The following is a 20,584-nucleotide window of genomic DNA, read 5'->3' as shown; positions in this document are numbered from 1 at the left end:
CTTAAGAGTTACTAAAACCAGAATTTATTATTACAGCTATGAAACTATAGCTCTGTACTCACATTTTCAAATTCGCGGAAAAATTCTTAATTCATCACTTTAAAACTAACATAGGGGCCTCTCCTTCCCTTGAAAACCCGAAAGAACTTTACATTTTCAAATTATGACTCTACCGACTCGCTACTAAGTCGGACAGTCATCACGACCAATGAGCCTAAACTGACTACATCCAGACTAAGTCTACTCGTTACCACTGGTCAGAGGCCTAGCCTCCACCAGAGTGAGCTTAAACGTGACTACATCACAAACTACGGGACTCGTTACCACTGGCGAAAGGCATAGCCTCCGCAAGAGAGAGCCTCGACCTCTCTCTAACTTGCGCTTAAATCCCCGCGCACTACAGTGCCTACCAGCACAATCTATCATTATTGAAGCCAAATTCACAAACAAACTAACCAGGACAGCTGAGCAGGCTACCCCCTCCACCCGCACGTGCGGCCTGTTGCGACAGCGCGCCCCAGTAACTGCGGCCAGTGGCTGCGCCAGCGCGCGGCCGGACAAACAAACTACAAAATAATGTGCAATCTGCAAGCCATCAGCGCTCCGTGCCGGCCCCGAGCCCCAGTTACTTGGTCACGCCACTTGCGCCGACGAGTGAACAGAGCAGCCAGCCCAGGGTCCCATCAGTATAAAGTCCCCAAATTTTTATTTCACAACAACTTTCCTCTTGTTTTTAATTTGGCATTTTAGGGCCATGTATTTTTCGCAAAAAAGATTTTGAGACTGGCTGAGAGGTAAATTACTGTAGCTTCATCTGTGTTTCTTGAGTGATTGAATTTCTTTGAGGTACATGTTCGCTGTTGATACAAGAATCGCAGCTATTCCGTGTGGTAGCGAAAACGTTCTGAATGGCCTGCTCAAATAAGGCAATTTCATTTCTTGCAGACAACTGCCAATTACAAGGAAGAAACCACTGACACCGGCATACCTTATTGCAGTCTAATGAGCGTTCAGATAATTTTTTTTTTTCGCGAAAAATGGAAGGCCTTATAGGTAGGGACATAAAAATTCGCGGGATCACTGACCTTCAGTGTAGACTACACAGTCCTCTGTATAATCGGCCAAAGAACGCGAGTTCATTGGTTGCTGATTTGTGAACAGCTTCAACTTGATTGTCTGTAATTGGATACTTTTTTAGTTGATGGTTTTTCACTGGCCCAGAGTCCTCCAGATAAACAGTGAGCCAATGGCGAAAGCAGCTTAGCCTATTGCGAAATAAATCCGCGAATGTTTCTGGTCTCTACTTAAAGGTAGAGACCCGGAAATTTCACTGATTAGTCTGGCCTCAGGGTATAATTTAAAATCATATGTGTGCTTTCTATATTTGCTTTCCATGATTGCTTTCTCATTAGTTGATATCTTAGAAAATTTTTATCCTTGTTAATTGGCACTACCTGATTCGCTTACTTCTCTCCTAGCAGGGCATCGTTGGCTCACGGTCCTAGAGGGGCGTGTCCAAATAACTGCGGCCCAATCATGAACACAGTGGGAGAGTATGAAGGTCTGCATTCTAGTTTCCGACTGAATGAATGCGCGATATTTCCGTATCCCTACCTACAGGCATTATCCTAGCCCCGCGGTCGCAACAGTTTCCAAACCGTGACGTTGCGCCGCCTGCTCTCCGCTCCATCCTCCATGACGCTGATGCCGCGTGTGCCTGTCGCGATGTTGTTTTGTTTGGCGGCTGAGCTCTAGGCGCATCAGAACGGCGAGTGTGTACAGCCGGTGTCGGTAAATGTTATATGAGTCCGGAACTGCCCGACCTACGAGCGAAACACATACGCGCGCATTTCATGTTTTATGCAAGCTTTAAATAACTAAGCGAGTTTTTAAATTGCGTCAAAATGTTATAATCCGCTCGGGAAACAAACCGTATTAATTATTCAGATATAAACGTACATATACGAGGCGCGTTCAAAAAGTAAGTTTTCCACTCGTTCCACGGCTAGCAAACCTCTCCGCGCGAAGCAACCTGCGTGCACGCGATAGAGCGATGACGTATAATGGGGCATGTAGTAACGGTACTTCCCGCGTTCTCACACTAGCACCGTCTCAGCTGTTGGAGAGGGACTGTGAATGCACAGAGTATATCAGGGTTGGTTCCAGCCAGGGCAAGCCGTGCAATCGCCCAGGGCCCCAATCCGATGTTTTTTTTTATTTTTTATTTTTAGTTACTTGTCTACTGTTCTTTTTAAAATATGGAAATTAATGAGGGAAGGAAAATTCTAAAGTTTATTAGCATGTAAATTAAAGTGCAGGTCAGTTGAAATTTTAACTAACGATTTCATATTAGAAAATATTTCAAATATGTTATTACCATGTATAATTTCGCGCTTCCACGGCAATTTGATCGTAAGCATTTTTAAAACTGACCCGAGGATGATTTATAAGGAAATAATATCAAAATTTCTTAAGGTAAATCAGCAAAACCATCGTCAAAATTTAAGTTCCAGGTTGGCTTAAAATTTCTTTTGAAAAAGTTGATTTTTCAAATTTCCCAGGGGAGGGCCTCCATAAAAGAAAACAAAATAGCCCCGGGCCCCGCAAAGTTTAGCCCCGCCGCTGCGTTCGCCGATCGAAATTCGTCGTCAGCTGAGCCGGATCTACGGGCGACGCTGGGGCAGACAGTTTTCAGCAGGTCGACAAAGTGTGCTGGATGAGAAGTGCAGTGGGAGCCAATCCATCAGTGAGACCAGTGATTTTCCTACACCTCAGGATACTCCTGTCCTGTCAGCGGTATCGTTTAGAGAATGACAATGTTTGTCACACAGTGGTACCAATCCCAGGCATGGGCGGAACAACTAAATTTCCAAAGGGGGGGGGGGCATATACCTTTTTATAAAGAATCATCCATCCCCCTATCGAAGCGGGGGGTCGGGGGGTCCTCCCCCGGGAAAATTTGTATTTCAAGGTGGAAAATGGTGCTATTTAAGCAGTTTTATCATCTAAAAATTGATTAAACAGCACTTTCTTTGCCCCCGTTTGCCCCCACTTCAAGGTTTCAGAAGGAGGGGGGGGCAAAATACCCTTGCCCCCCCCCCTTGTTGTTGCGCCCCTGATCCCAGGCGGTAGACTTCTATGACACGGGTACTGAAAAGTTGGTCCTTGTTGCTGTATCTGTTGTAATACATATTTCCATGATTTTTTTTTTGTGAAAAGCCCAAGGGAAACCTACATAGTATGCAACTGACGGGAGGACAACCCGCGAGCAACCTGTCAGTGCGCTGTTACTTCTGTAGATCGTTCAGGCATGGCGTGGCACGTGGAAATAAAAAAAAAAACCGGCAGATGAACCCGCCAGCTCCGGTGTGCAAGTGCGAGCGAACCTTCTGGATACCCGCCAGCCCTCGACGGCCCTCCAGCTGAATGGGGCTCCAAGCGCGCCTGCGGGCTCTTCAGCGCCGACCTAGTCAGGGGCGGCTCTGGACTGGCGCGCAGAATTCCCGTCGCGCACAGGACAACTATGAGATCGGGTGTACTGCAAGTCCCTCGAGTGCTTTCAATAATCTGCACCAGGATATCCAAATCCAAATATTATTCTATTTTCTAGCCAATTTCTTCCTCCAAAAAATTAACAGTTGAATACGAAATACGGAAGCATAACTACTCAGAATATCCTTAAATGCTCTTCGTAAACAGAAACCACTCGAATATCTTGAACCATTTTCAAAAAGTTGCGTGTTTTCTTCTGAAGCTCTGCGCGCCATGTGTGCCCAGGAAGGCGAAGGCCGCCTGATCGGGCGCACGAGCTATAAGAGCGCGGGGGCGCTAAGGGCGACAGTGGCTCGCGCTTCACACGTCTCCACGCCTCTACGCGCCAGGCACACAACTAGCGTGCAACCTTCCCGTCGGTGACGCGCCTCTGTGGGACTGTATGTGGTGACCCAGTAATTTTGTGTTACAATATTAAAGATACAGGATCTTTTTATACTTAAAAACGCTTGTTCAAATACCCATTCTAGTCTCTTTCACTGTGAAAAAAAAAAAAATACGGGTTACTCCATACCAAATTCTCGTTCAATTTCGTCCAAGAAAATCGTACATGTTATTTTGTCTTTTACTGTTGACTGTATTCTGCTTATTCAAACATTTAGCTCCTTCATGTCTGTTTTTGATTGGCGTCAGGAGCTCCGACCCGCCAATCCCCTCTAGTTTCCCTGACCCTGCTGCGCGTGGTTCACAGAACCCTACTGTCACGGCTGGATTTCAAATGCTATCGCGTAACAGAGAGAGGTCTACGCGCCAGTCACAAAGGCGAAGATGTTCTTTAGTTGAGAGCGCGTAAGGCGAACTGCAGACGTCCTCGCTGGAATAAGGCCACGCGGAACTGCCACCAGATTTTGAAGCCTACGTCATTAAGAAGAGCACTTGATGTTACACGTAAAAAAATTGCAATAAATACAATTTTTTAAAGATTTGGTAATTATCAAAGACGATACAAGATGATAAATGCCAAAAATTAGCCCAAAGAGGTATAAGTCGATGGAGTGGGTAGGCCTATTTGTTCTGAAGTTGAAGTCACTCTGGTTAGCAATTAGCAAAACAAATCGTAGCTCCATAAAGACTAATACTAGAAATTATTTTAATATTTCGAAAAAAGCTCACTAGGAAGAATCGCAAAAATGCCATCATGAAGTGAGTATTGTAATAAAATAATATATTAGCAACACTCATTATGAAATAAGCCTTAAACTTAATATACTAATGCTGTGCTATCCAGATGACTTCAATCTTTAACATGGCTAATATTAGACACACAAACAAACACACACAAACACACTCTCTGGCCTCTTGCCTCCATGAAAAATCCACGACTATTTTGTTAATAAGCTTGAGCTACAATTTGGCATCAGTAACATTATTGTGTTTTATTAGTAGTTTTTATTTTAAAGACGTGTATCTGAAGCAAAGTTTAGATAATATTACTCTCGCATTCTTTCCCATCTCGTCCCTAGTATTATTTTGCCATTCTTATTTTTTCATTCGCAGCGCTATAGCTCAAGTTCATTTTACCCTGAAAGATTTAGCATTTAATTATGTGTTGTCTGGTTTCATTTTCTTCGTGAAAGGTCAGCCTTGCTTGCGTTTATTACGCTCTAAAATTATATTAAGTTGAGGCATTTGGTTTTTATCTTATGTGCGCAGAGATATAAGTTATAATAGCTCTTGAAACAAACTTTGGGAATTAAATTTGAAGCAACAGTGCGTTTTAATGAAACTCTGGAAATGAAGCAGTAAATTTATTTGCCATATAAATACTTAGTGTTTTTGTGCTTTACATTTAGTTTTAATGGATTAATTTTTTTTTAATTTTCTTTATACTCAAAAAAAAGGGGGGGGGGGAATTGCCTCGAATTTTATACCTTTTTTAGAATTAAAAAAAAAAAACTCCGTATTTACAAATTTAATTATATTATTTAAAGTCTAAAGTCAAAACGAAAAATTCTGAGTTTTTAATTCAATATATTTATAATCATTTATTTTCTTTTTAAGTGTTTAAACAAATCTGTCACATCTTTCAAAATTGTATATGGGTACCTGTATTTATGGAAACGTTTATATGATATTTTGTTACTTTGAAACGTATTTATTTAAGTGATTCGTGTGTTTATGAGAAATTACAATAAGTGGTTATCTGAAAATGATTTTAATGACTGTAAAATTAGTAATTGAGCTCGTTAGCATAGCAATATGAAAGGCTTTTTGTTAGAACGTATCATTATCGTTATCTCTGGAGAGAGAGAGAAAGAGAGAGAGAATATCGTGTTGTCGTGCATGACAGCTTTAATGGTGGTGATTTGTTATCTGTAACTGGAACTGTGGCTTAAAACTTCAAAAATAAAAAATGTTTTTAAAATGCTAACCAGAATTTGTCAAACAACAAAGACACGCTAAGCAATACAAAGCTCAACTCTATTTACAAAAGATGACAAAATTAATATATCTAATTTATAAAGAGCTCAATAATAATTTGGAATTTTTTAAAGCAAGAAGTTTTATATTCTATATGAGATTTTTCAAACTAATGTAAATATTGTACATTCTATTAAAAAGTTGGTTGTCTGTAAAGTCGGTTTTCGGACGATAGTTTAACGTGACGTCTTAACAAAACATTGATGAAATGATTGCATACTTTTATGAATAAAATTGAATCTTTTTTATTGAATTATCACTATTTTATATGGATACAAAGAAGGAGTAAAATGAAATCTACAATTTAATTGATAAATTTACTTTTATTTGCACTCCTAATTCAAATATGTATATTACTTTAATGAAGAGATTAATTTAACTATAACTTTTATACATGTTTGCTATTTTACTTCTTCCAATATGTGTTATTCTGTTAAGGATAGGACGATGATAGGAAAAGTAGGAAACGAATGGGAGCGTAACGGGACACAGCGTAACGGGACAATGTGCGTAACGGGACACTTTTTCGTGCGTGCAGCCGGCGTTCATCGATTTATTAGACGTTTTCACGTCAAAATACTTCTATATTTTAAAGGCATATTGTTGACCTATTTGAGCCTACAACTTCGCTCACATGGACAGAATAATTCACATGTATTATATAATTTTATTAATTTAAGATACGCAATATATACTTAATATAAAACCTAAGTTTATCAACTACTAATTTAAAATGTATCTAATTACTCAAGTTATTACAAGGTATTTATTTACCAAGCTTACGAAACAGTCATTATAATAATATTATTAATTGTTTTCTTCATGTATACTTCAATGTATTTTAATAGCTATAGACTCGATAAAAATTTATAAAAAATATTCTAAAATGATTCTCATTCATTTTATAAAATTTTTGTTTTGTTCTTTTTCGTATTCAAATACTATATCATCTAAATTTGATAAATGTGACGTGGTATATATTATATGAATACCGTTTTCTATTACTTTTAAGACAGTTAAAAAAAATATTAACCATTTAACAAAAAAACTTTAAAAAAAAATTTCAAGACCTGTGTTATGTATAGAAAACATGATTTATTTTGTCTCTGGAAGTTGTAAAAAGGAATAAAAAGAAATTAAGTAGAACAAAAACCATTTAAAGTAACATCTATGGTAGTTTCTTTCTGAGGTATATATTTACTATTGAATTTGTTTATGAGTCATCCAGTTTAAGTAAAAAAATAAAAATAAAAATACATTTATTTCAGTGTAATATGGATGACGAGTTAAAAAATTATAAAAAAATTGTGGAAAGGGAAGCTGAAGAATTGATTTTGAAGAAAATTCCTAAGGCCATCACTAAATTAAATGATATCCTGGATACACCTCAGTTCAACATAACAAATCTCAATGATGTCCACCAGTCTTTGAACATTCCCATTCCAACTGCAACTATCCTGAGCAACAGCCAAGACCATTCGGACCAGCCAGATCCTAAGAAACGCAAGTACGGGGATATCTTGGACCAAGTTTCTGGTACCAAGATCGTGAGCCCTTCCAGTGGCGGTGTGCCATGCAACAAGTACATTACCAACATGATGGATTTGGTGAAGCCTCACATTTTTCAGCTCATCAAGGATGCCAACTTGCTCCAAATGTGGATATGTTTGAAGATTCCCAAAATTGAAGATGGTAATAATTTCGGAGTTTCGATCCAAAAAGAAATATTAAAAAAAGTTACTGCTATTGAATCGAAAGCTAAATATTTTTCGGATCAGATTTCCACATATTTCGAGTCAAGGGGAAATATCATTGCTAAAGTAGTAACGTATCCACAAATTGAAGACTACCGAAAAACTGTGTCTGACTTGGATGAAAAGGAATATCGTATTTTATGGAGGGTGTTGTCCGATATCCGGAATCGGTATTGCAGACTTCATGATATTGTCATCAAGAACTTTGAAAAGATTAAATATCCTCGAACATCACATGCCGAATCTCTATACTGATCGTTGCCCTAACCCTGCTAGTGCGCGTGCATAGAACAGTGTGTGCTCCGATGTGAGAATGTCTCTAAACGAATTTCCTATCACTTCATATTTTAATGTATGTTTTAGAAGTTTTTTAGTGATATTTATAATGACAATTTTTATATCTTTTTTCTAATTTGTCATGTGAATAATGATTATAAACAAAGTAAACAAATAAAGTAATATTCTCATAAATTAAAACAAAATATTTGCAGTGAAATAAATATATAGTAATTATAATTTCTGAAGTATTTAAAATGTTCTCAAAAAATATATTTAGTCAATCTGTAGGTTACTACAGTGGAATCATGAGGTCATTGTTTTCCATATATATATTATGTATGTATATATATGTGTGCATATATATATGTGTGTGTGTGTGTGTAGGTGTGTGTGTTTGTGTGAACTTACAGTTTCAAAACAGATACCTATTGACAATTTTGTAAGAAGATAGGCCAATTACTAGATTTTTCCTTTCGTTTAGTGTAGAACTTAAGAGTCCGGAAAGGCCAATGCTGAAGCGCTCCACCTCGTCCAGTGTCGTGATCAACGAATGTTCCGTGTGTGTGTGGTAGGTGCTAAAATCTTGGAGCATGCCCACGCAGTTATGGTTCTGTAGTTTATTTTCAGAAGACTTAGATAAAGCTATGTCTGCATAATCTAAATATTATATTAATAAATTATTTAGTACTTTAGTTAAAAAATGGGGGCTATCAAGGCTTCTGGACTGCTTCGTTATGTCGTAGGGGCTCGTGATCAGAAAGTTTTATTTGTGCCGTTCTTTCCTCTAAACCTTTAGTGTTTTCATCTCATCCCGTGGCTCACCTCACCCGAATACATCTTTGAAATATACTGTTGATAATAATTTGTTGCTCAGTGTGAGTTTCGCCCCATTTGATTATAAAATGTTTTTATTTGGAGACTCCCCGCTTTATAACTTTAAATCATTTATACTATTAGTCTTAACATCGTCAAAGTACTGGAACATTGCAGATTCGTGGCCGCATGTAGGTTTTGGTAGCGGAAAACTGCTCTTGCATATTTCGCGGTGATAACATTTTCGCCGATTTAAACATGGGAACTGCGTTGAGAAACGGGCGTACCAGCTGTATCACTGTGGTGCGCCGTGCGCTATTCCCTGAAGAAATGTGTGCGTGCTTACGAGTCCGCGCTCTGTGGAGGGATTACCGTAACTATATGATAAAAGAAACGTGCTGTGTTTCCCGGACGTGAAAGAATCTGCATTTCAGTCTTGTAGACTTCTTATGCGCTAACACAGTCGAAATGACTGTTTTTAGGCGGCCAAGATTTTATGCCAAGCTTACGCTTTATGAATGACCCGGGTGGAGTATTATGTTTTTAGGAACCTTTTAATATAATTATTTTTAGAATTTTTTTTAGTAGTATTTAAATGTTTGTGTATAACGTTTGTAATAGACCAAACATGATCTGGTTTGTGGCATGTTACACTTTGAGTATGGATTGGTAAGAATCCATGCACATGTCAGGTTTTATTTGCTAAATTGTCATCATAAGCTATATATATACACACATACATATATATACACACATATACATATATACACACACACATATATATATATATGTGTGTGTGTGTGTGTGTGTGTGTTTGGGGCTCCGGCTACTGGAGTCAGAGTAAGTAGCTGGAGCCAATGTCCGCCATATTGGATTGTGACGTTACGGCGACCATATTGTTTGATCCTGATATCAACATTCAAAATTTGCCAAAAAAAACTTTAAATTTTCCAAAAATTCGCCAAAATTTCCTGTTTTTTTAAAGAAACATTCTGCCAAAAAATCCCAAAAAAATATTTTTAAAAAATCTATTTCAAGGGAAAAATTACTGTTCTGAGGAAAAATTTTCCATTTTAATCCTCAAAAAGTTGACAGAGGCTTGAAATGTTCTCAAAGAAGCTTAAATTATTCATATACAAGCCTCCAATAAACCTCTGCGAGAACATTTGACTTCAACTATTAGGTATTCTGACATCGCTTCCGCCATGTTCTTGTCATTCTTTCTTCTAAACCTATCGTGTTTTTGTCACATCCGGCGTCTGGCCTCACCTTAAAACATCGTTGAAATTGCCTGATAATAATACTTTGTTACTCCTTGTGATTTTCGTCCCATTTAATCACAAAAAAATTTTAATTGAAGGACACCCTGCTTCTGTTCACCTTCATGCGTTCTGGTTCAAAACTCTATACAATTTATATCCTTAGACTAACATCACCGTAATATTTCTAACACCTGCTGTTCGTGGCCGCGTGTGGGTTTGGCAAGATGGCGTCTCCTGAAGGGCCCCGCCTATCTGGCCACACATGCCTCGAGCTGAGCTTCAGAAGAAACCACGCGATTTGAAAAATGCTCAAGATATCCGAGTTGTGCCCTTTCACGAAAATAATTTAAGAATACACTGTGAAAGAATGAGTAGTTCTGTGTCCGTATTTAATTTTTTTATTTTGTACGTTATTTCTAGGCCAGTGAAAAATGGTTAAAACACTCGTTTTCAAAATAATTCTTAGATGTGGTACAGATTCTTTAACCACCCAAAGGACTTGCATTACACTTTTTATTTTCATTTCTCCGCTATATAATGTAATGGTTGGTTATCAATCAGATTTCAGAGTTTCCGCATTTGCCGCATACACGACGAGGGGACAATGTGCCAGTCCACAGTTTTGCACTTAGAGGCGATACCACGCCAGAATTACCAGCGAGTGTCGCACTTTTCATCCCTTCTCACTAACATTTATACGCATCTCACTTGGCGGGCCCATAACAACACCTGGTTTGCACGAACATCTACACTACTTCTCCGAGCGATGAAGTGGCCCGCGGTGTTATGCTTAAACGTGAGGAATTTGTAAACGGAAAAAACAATGACCACCGAAAAAGTATTTCCTTGTTGATACACCAGGTGGTGTTGGCATTGAGAGAATTCGGATATCATTTCAATGGTAGTTTCTCACTGAATTCAGCCTTGTAACGAAATCATCCCTAGGTTATGGCTGCATCGGTAAAGGACGTGTCATTACTGTTCGGAAACAGCAAATACCACTGAAGGTTATGCTGCAAACCAAATTGTCATCAATGTTTTAGCTCGAATCACGGTCCGGAAGTAAAGGGGGCGAGATACGAACTGAAATACTTCATATTAGTTTGAAAAGTTTTTAAGGCCATCATTTTGCTATCGTATTATATTGATCACACATTAAGAGATTTACAAATACCATAACATTGTGTATAATTATCAAATAAGTATGGTTATGGTTGGAGTCATCTCCAAAAATAATTTTTTATAATAATAAACGCCAATGACTTTACAGGGTAAACTATTTTGTATCAGCCCATCAGTATTAACGCCAGGCGTACCATTGCATTAAGTACTGACACCATTAAATGCTCCCTGCACTAGCACATACCGTTATGTTGCTTCACAGGGACGTGTGAGTGGCGCGAACGAGAGCTAGTGCAACGCAGAGCGCGCCTTGAACGGCCGACACCAGACCACTGGAGGGTCGATAGCTGCCCGAGTGGCAATCGACTATTACGGTACTTGCATTTACGTTTTCCGATAATCAGTTAATGTTAGACAATATTTTATTAAATGTCCACGGCTCGAGTCCTGGGGTGTAGCCCGCGCCACGGCTAAACAAAGAATCACGTAATACAAAGAATAAGTTCCTACAAGGGTGAAGCGGTCGGTGAGTCCGGGCCGACCGAGGGGATAGCCGCGGAGCCAATGGAAAACGTGTTGTAGGAAACTTGCTCTATTTTATTTAAAAAAAAAACAATGCAGTAAAATGTAACGGCTCTATTGAATTCGCGCGTCAACATTGTTTCACCCTTGTAGGAACTTCTTCTTTGTATTACGTGATTCTTTGTTTAGCCGGGGCGCGGGGTACACCCCAGGACTCGAGCCGTGGACATTTTCCATCAGGCGACTTGGCTATTTCACCCGCACAGGACCGCCGCGTAAGGCGATACGTGCCAAGACACCCGCCCTCTTACCGCCCACGTGGCGTTCAATTAATTTACGGCTATACGCCAAAGGTTATTCGGTATGTTAAGTAATTCTTGCACCACACTAGAGCTGTTGTTGCCAATTTGTTATGTAAGTGTTCCAGCAAGCATAGGCGTACCCAGGGGGGGTGTTTTGGGGGTTCAAACCCCCCCGGAAATGAGGCAAGAAAATTATGAACACTCATGTCATTCGAGCTCAATTTCTAAACACAGAGCAACGAGAGAAATAACGTCACCAAGCAGCCCAATTGGTAAGTAAACGTAAACAAATTTGAATTGCAGTGGTTGGTTCATGATGAGTAAGTCTAAATTCTCAAATCGCGGTGATTGGTCTATGGAATAATCATTTCAACTCTACTTTGATTATGTTTTAGATTTGCTTAGTAGAATTGGGCATTGATTAACAGTAGTGATTGCAACCTAATTTCATACAAAACTCTATAAAACTATTAAAACTTCTGAACCGGGGGGGGGGGGGGGGACTATTTTGGTCCATTTGTCAAGTCAGGTACTTTCATTTAAATACTGTAAATCTGTACGTATAACACGAAGAAAAAAGTTTGATTATCGCAAGGTGCGTAATTTTAAATGACTGTTACAAACATTGAAAAGCTGAAATGTAAATTTCTCGCCTCAGATGAAAGGGACCTCGTTGAGTGCAACGTGGTGTGAAGTTGTGTTTGAGTCAGTAGCTTAATGGCCTCAACTCAATGTGTAGGTGTTTTTAGCGAATATTGTAATAGAACAATATAATTTTATATATATATATATATATAATAGCTGCCCGACCCAGCTTCGCACGGCTATACTAATGGGGAAAAAATGATACTAAATATCCCATTTACAGTAATAATAAATGAAATAAAATGCAATTAATTTCGACAAAAATTTATTACAATGCTTTGTAATGTACCGGAGAGAAAACGAGTAGCACCGATGGTTTCCCGATTCTCGAGCACGCAACGTACAACTGATGTACCGGTACTTCGCTACGGCAGTCTACAAGCAGAACACTTGCGCCGCTCATTATACATGCCCCTCATTGTGGGTACGTCACTGCCGCACCTCGAATGGAAAAAAAATCAAAGCAATGCTCGTTGCCATGGAGACGCCGAAGGCATAAATAATGCACAAATCCCGCTATCCCACTGTTTCCCGGGCTTAACCACCCTTGGGAGTTGATTTTCGGAAAAGTCATCCTGCATAACATGAGGAACATTACTGTCAAGTTCAAGTCTGTAGGATATAAAATTGAAGAAAAAAAAGGGGCAATTTTTGATATTTAAAGACCCTGTAAAATTTCAAAGGTGATGAGGACTGCACTAACAGTGAATTAGTTGTTGCCATTGAGATGAATGAAGCATCAACAAAGCAACAGCCATTGCCATTGTGATTTTCTACCAAAAACTGGAATTTTTAGATTTTACACCTCCAAAACTCCCTTTGGGAGCTGATTTTCAGAAAATCATATCATAGTGAACATCTATATACATCACAAAATGAGTAACTATGCTAAGTTTCAAGTCAATCGTAATGAGTCAGTCAGTGGTATTTCGCAGAAATATATTTTTTTATTTAAATAATTTTACATAAAATAATAATTAAATCTATACAGAAATATGCCTCGAATTGAAAAAAAATCGATCCAAGCGATGCTCGTTGCCATGAGGACGCAGAAGGCATAAACAATGCAAAATCCTGTTGTCATGGAGATGGAGTACCCACTGTTGCCAGTGCTTAACCACCCTTGGGAGCTGATTTTACAAATATTTGTGCAAAATGTCATTAAAATCAATGCAGTATTTTCGGAAATAAAGCCCGGACAAACATCGTGACACAAGATTTTTATATATAAAGATTTAATTCTGTTTTGCAACACTTGAATTGTAAAGCCTGAATTACAACAGCTCGTCACATCCGTCCGTCATCCGTTCGTCCGTCAGCCGCCAAGCGATATACAACTTCACTTCACTTCACTGCTTGGATTTTGGCCTTGAGCGGTATCCGTTTAGCCAGAAATATCAATTTCATTATTCTTTTTCATCATATTTTATCGCAAGTGTATAGTCTCAGTTTTACTCCCATGCCTCCCAGAAGCTCTCCCACCATAAGCCGGTGTGCATCCGACTACTCTACGGAGGTCGGCTGGCGATTTACAACACTCCGGTCGTCCGTCATAATATTTCTCCATGTCAATGCTGACAACTGTTGAGAAAAACTTAACAATTTGGGGGAAAAAATTATCATATGTAATTATATTACTTAAACAATTATGTAAAGTAAGTACTTGAAACTCATTAAACTCAGAGTGTTTTTTTTTTCGGTATATATTTTCACATTTCCAGAGTTACCATACGTAATTATAATACTTCCGTGACTTAGACCATTTTTGTTTCAAAAAAGAGCTTTCGAAATGTGTCTAAACGTAAGCTAAGAAATGATTTTGGTATCAGCTAAAAAATTAAACTTTAATACATTTTAATATAATATTTTATATGAAAATACCTAGAAGACATTAGGAGATTATAGTTTCATCCGTTCACCCGTCAAAAGTATAAAGTTACCAAGCTTTAGACGGACGAGTGGATGACATTTTTCAGTCCATCTTATTGGGTGCAGGTCACGTAATTGACAGACGGCCTTAGTTGCTAACACCCTTACAATCAAATTATACAGCAATTATTCTATTGTCACACTGTAATTTTATTAGGAATAAGTTTGTAAAGTGCGTACGTAAATTCGTTAAGTTAACTAATTATTTTTATATATTATATAGGCCTATATATAGTTTTTTTTGGGGGGGGGGGGGTTTAGGTATTTTAATATTGTAATGTGAACTTACTTAAGTTAATTGAAAGAAAAATTACATATCAACAATAGCCCAGGTGAAAAAATGAAATTTGAGACTATTCGATTTATTTACTCAAGAAATAATTAATTTTTGGTGTTTATGTAGTTTTTCTTAAAAATCTGGAAGAACACCCCCCGAAAAAAATTCCTGGGTACGCCTATGCCAGCAAGTGTTCAGTGTCTTTGTTCGTCCGGGCAGTGCGCAGCTGCGAAGGACTCCGCCGTGCCGCCAGCCGGCAAAGCTGATTGGCTTGGCTGCGCGGGCGTTTCGCAGCCAAAACTAAATAACTATTATTTATCACCGGAGATTGTGGGCGACATTCGTTAACTGGGACTCTACGTGTACTCGCGGCTCGGAAACACCTATTAAAAAGGATTGGGGGGGGGGGGGGGAGAAAGAAACCATCTTGACTACAACAGTTTTAGGCCAAAAACTTTTTTTATTGTTATATTTTCAAAAAGTGTCTTCGTTAAAACCATGGAGGTACGAAGTAAGGGAGATGGCGTGTACAATATTTGCCACGTTAATTCTTGAAGTAAATTACATTTATATGAAGAGTGACCACTCCTAAAAACTACAGGTAGTTAACTATGATATTAATACACAACAGAACGTGGAGATGAGTGAAATGATCTTTCTTCAAGACCTCTCTTAAGTTCTCACCGGTTCTGTTGCACAGGCCTGACTGTATGGATATATAAATACTTTTTATCACTTTAAATCGCAAACCTAAACTATTGTTTTTTTTCCTCTCTCTGTGTTTAACTTGTTTTTTATTGCCCTTTTTTTCAAGTATATATATTTTACAGACTTGAAACTTCACAGTAATGTTCCTTATGTTACGCAGGATGACATTTTCCGAACATTAGATCCTATGGGTGGTTAAAACCAGGCAACAGTGGGTACTTTGTCTGCATGAGAACAGGATTTTGCATTGTTCATGCCTTCTGCGTCTCCATGGCAACGAGCATCGCGCGGCAGTGGCGTACCCACAAGGAGGGGCATGTATAATGAGCGGCGCAAGAGTGATCTGCCTGTAGACTGCCGTAGCGAAGTACGGGTACATCAGTTGTACGTTGCGTGCACGAGTCGGGAAACCATCGGTGCTATTCATTTTCTCTCCGGTACATTATACAACATTGTAATAAATTTTCACTGAAATTTTTTATTTACCATTACTGTAAATGGGAGATGTGGCTTAATTTTTTTCCATTAGTATAGCCGTGCGAAGCCGGGTCGGGCAGCTAAAAGTATTTAAATACTAATTGAACTCTTATGAGGGTACTGATTGCTTCGTTGTTAATATCACACGGGTGTTTTTTACTTGTATGGGAAAATTAATAATGATAAGGCATCTAGTTTTTGGCAACAATGTTAATAGGCAATAGGAAATAAACTTCTAGCGCCTGCGGCATTGACAACACACACTTCGTACGTGTACTGCATGTTGTATCTAACCCCCTCCAACGCATTTGATTCTAAATTGGACTTTTAGTAAGGATCCCTAATGTTATTGATAATATAATATAGCCTATAGCCTTCCTCGATAAATGTACTATCCAACACTCAAAGAATTTTTCAAATCGGACCAGTGGTTCCTGAGATTAGCGCGTTCAAACAAACAAACAAACAAACTCTTCAGCTTTATAATATTAGTATAGATTCATAATTTTTTCTTTGCTATCGCAATATAAATAACGATACCTTTGTAAACGTTTGAGATATCACAATCAAATAAGGAATAAATTAATCCTGGGGTTGCTATCTAATTTTTGGTCACTAACATTAACAATTTTTGAGTTTAATTACTTCGTATAGAAAATTAAAATAACTTTTAACGTTAGATTTGGTTTACGGTTTTATTTTTTTTAACAGCTAAATATGTTAAATACGTAATAATTCAAATATCACATACACTAAGGTAATATTTATCTGTATGCATGCATGGTTGAATGAATCTGTAACAAACAAAAGAGCTCTTATAAATCACGTCCGCAAACGACACGACCTAATTTACGACCGCGTTAAATGTCCAGGAAACAGAAGAGGACGTGTAGTCAGAGCGAGGGCGGAAATGAACGCGGTTGGACGCCGTTGCCCCTGCGCAGCTCGGCGGGCTGCCTAACCACACGGCGCCGCGCGCGCGGTCGGCGCTCATTTAGACGGTTGGCCACACTGCTCGCGCCGCAGCCCAGCCCCTACGGGATCACAGCTCTGCAACTCCAGTCCCGCGTGGGACCCGACACATCCCCCACTGGCTTTATCTACACCATACTCTCTTGTTCGTTTGTTAGCATATAAAGTTTACAACAAAAAAAAATTAAATTTCACAAAGATTTTAAAAAAAATGAGAGGAAGACCTCAGTCGATGTATAAATAGCAGTATCATCTCCAGGCTCTTATTCGTGAGCGGTTATTTCTCACAAGAACGTTTAAATGAAGCTCTCGATTTTTTTTAATGTGTGAACATCTTTGCTCTCAGTAAAGGCATTTAGTGGGAGTAATGTCTTGATTGGAACGCAAATGTGCAAATACGGTGCTGCCATCTGTGGAAGTCTGAAAAATCTCGATAATATGGCGGACACGCGTGATTCATCCGTATATAATGCTTACGTGAACATAGCAGAAATTGTACCACGGATTGGTGTTAAAAATTTAACTTTATACTAGTACAACTGTCCTTTTATACTTTTGTTATAATTTATAGTCATAAAAAGAAATAATATCTTTAAAAAATACGTTAGATTTCTGCCATTACAACCCGTAGTTAACACTGAAAAGTAGAAATAGCGCAGCTTTTATTATACTGTAGAGACTCACCAAATCGTTAGCCTACCTATATTTAACTCCATGAAAAATAAAATAATTTCGTAGTGAAATGTTTACTCTTAAATCTTACATGTTGAATCAGCCTAATAAGGTTAAGGTTACGGTTTGTTTGTAGGAAGTATTTACAGACTGATTTCTATCGTTTAAGCAAAAACCATTATACAATCATATAGTGTTTTAATGTGTTCTAAAATGTTTCAGGTTAATTTTGTTTAAATGTATCTATTGGACTTAAACTTTTAGTTTGAGAAATACTTAAAAGATAGTGCCGCGTTCGTAATGCTATAGAGGACCAACAAAATGTTAAATATCTTTCACATGTTTTATCCAACATAATTTTCCTGGCTCATAAAGTATGTATAGGAATTTTTAGAGGTGCGATTTTATCTTGTTATGACTATTTAAGTTTACAACATGTATTCCAGGATAGTTTCACTACCACAAAGTATCTTTTAGCACACCAGTACATTCCCCGATATTCGCCAAGTATACGGGTGCATGTTGCCACACGTAGATCCGCCATCTTGACGACTTCGGCTCGTGATTATAGCAGCTTCTGCACGCATGCGCACTGGACTTACAAACTGTTACATTTCCGTTGCGTAATGCGCTCTTATTTTATTGCATTTCTGGTTCATAATAAAAAAATTCTAATTTTTATCACGTTCGATATTCTTTTAAAGAAACCTACATTAAATTTCGTGACAAGAGTTTCGTGTTACAAGTTTATTTGCAACATGAGAACACGTGAGTTTGCTCGTCACTTAGGTTAGATGTTTACACAATTTTTATCTTTTAAATAATATTTTTTCCTCTATTTTACGTCTTGTGGACAGCTACGTCATTACAGACGGCAACACACAACGATACAACTCAGTGATTTGGGGGGGGGGGGGGGAGGATATTTGGGAAAGGCAACCCTAACAATTGTCTGCAGTAGGTACCTAGTTCAGAGGAAACCATGTTAAACCTAAACCATGATGGCCAGACCGAGATCTGAGCCCCGGTCACGTGGAAGGTGAGTACAGCGACAAACATTGGGTGGAAGACGCGAGATTTCGGCTCAACAATATTGTTCTCTGTGTCCTGCCCAAGGCGCAGACCTTGCAGATGGATAGCCTGTAGACAGATTCTCCCCTCCGGCGCACGATTGCGTACGATATCCCCACATTACTGTCGAAAAGAGCTTTTCGCAGATATGTTAGTTTCCTGGAAAAGTATTCATGGTCCCATGAATCATGGGAAAATCTTCTGCGAAACCAGAACACTCTCCAACGAGATATAATTTCACAGAAAAAAAAACATAAAATTTACCAACGTTTTTATTCAAACAGAACCAAATAAAACACACATTTTGTCTTTCTTTAGCAACTAATGACAAATTTTCGACAATACACGAATAATTACAATTGTTATTATCAATGACACTCTTTGCAGCAATGTCGCGCCTGCGACTCCACGCCAAAAGAAACAAATTTTCTAATCGTAAAGTCTAACGCTTCCGCCATTTATGTCGAGTTGACGTCATATGTGTGTCGAACGGTGATTAGTTAGAAATATATTCGCGCCCAACGCATCACGTCCGTCGTGCTATTGTGTTCCAGCATTATCGGCAACTATGCCGTTCGATGTGCCACAAATCTTGCTGCTGCGCGCGGTCTACACGCACATTTACTCTATGGTCTTCATCCATCATCAGTCTATACTCCATGGTCTCGAGCTTCTCGGGAGATGCCGTCGGCCGGCCCCGCCCCTCCGGCGGCGCCCACGCGATGCGGTCGTCACGCATGTGTGCGTGAGCGAGTGGGCGTGGCCAGCCCGGCCCCTCATATAGTCCCCTCCTCCAACCCCCGCGGGCTCATCAAACAACTGTTATTAGCAGATCTGTGGAACAACTGGCTGTCCTACTGGGTGAAGTTTGGATCTTTTTTTTTTCCGGGGGAAAAGTGCTGTTTAGTGTGACAGCTCAGAGTAAAGAATTTACGGTGAAACAGTGGTGTAAGCAAGGGCTGATCAAAGATTTTTTCCGGGGAGGGGGGGGGGGGGCACAAGACTCGCAACAAACGTAATTTTAGCGGGACCGTAATAAACTCCTTGTTAATTTTCAAGCATCTGAGGGGAATGGGGCACGTAGCCCCGTGGACACCCCCCCCCCCCCCAACCCAATCCGCCAATGAGTGTAAGTCACTTTTCCAACCATCGTACAAATTCAATTCAAATTGAAACTCCGTAATAAATTCGGGTACAAAAAAGGTTACAGTGTCACATGAATCCAAATTTAACATGTAAGCCTAAATCGAGTTTACACAATTACTGAATAGGTAACGTACGCCACTGTACTGTTGCACCCGATGTATGGGTTCTTCCTCGTTTCCCTCCCGGACTCCCGTCCATGTTTTAATGGTGGTTGGATGATGAGACCACAGCTTCAACCACGCACCAACAGTGTTACCGTACCCTACTCCAAAACTGTACGAGAACTATAAAATCACCCGCTAGAGTTCATTAAGGGCTAGACGTAAAGTTTTTTTTTTTTTACTGCTAGGAAATTTTTGATAAAGGATAACGTTAGGCTGTCCGAAACATAAAAGCGTTAGTTTACAAATGATATTTCAACATTTTATTATAATTATTATATAAATAGCTCTTTGAAACATAACTTATTAAAATGCACTAGTAATGAAATATATAGCACTAATTGCATTGAAAGATCCAAACTAAACAAAAATATCCAACCTCAAAAACGTGTCCATCTCTGACGTCAGCGCTGAATATTCGCGGACGCAAGTCTTCCTGATTACAAAGCTTTTCTTTTTTCATCCAGTACCGGGATTTTAATTAAATAAGCGTGATAAA

At 39.0% G+C, this 20,584-nt stretch overlaps 1 protein-coding gene across 1 annotated transcript; it reads left to right on the top strand.

Moving 5' to 3' along the window:
- Nucleotides 1-7,247: 7,247 nt before the first annotated feature.
- On the top strand, nt 7,248-18,853 carry LOC134534545 (proteasome activator complex subunit 3-like). Its single transcript, XM_063373027.1, has 2 exons — nt 7,248-7,665; nt 18,717-18,853. The coding sequence occupies exons 1-2, from the start codon at nt 7,248-7,250 to the stop codon at nt 18,851-18,853; spliced, it is 555 nt and encodes a 184-aa protein (XP_063229097.1).
- The last annotated feature ends 1,731 nt before the right edge of the window (nt 18,854-20,584 follow it).

The sequence above is a fragment of the Bacillus rossius genome, chromosome 7 (assembly GCF_032445375.1).
Source record: "Bacillus rossius redtenbacheri isolate Brsri chromosome 7, Brsri_v3, whole genome shotgun sequence".
Classification (NCBI taxonomy): domain Eukaryota; kingdom Metazoa; phylum Arthropoda; class Insecta; order Phasmatodea; family Bacillidae; genus Bacillus; species Bacillus rossius.
This window is presented reverse-complemented; position numbering and strand designations above follow the sequence as displayed.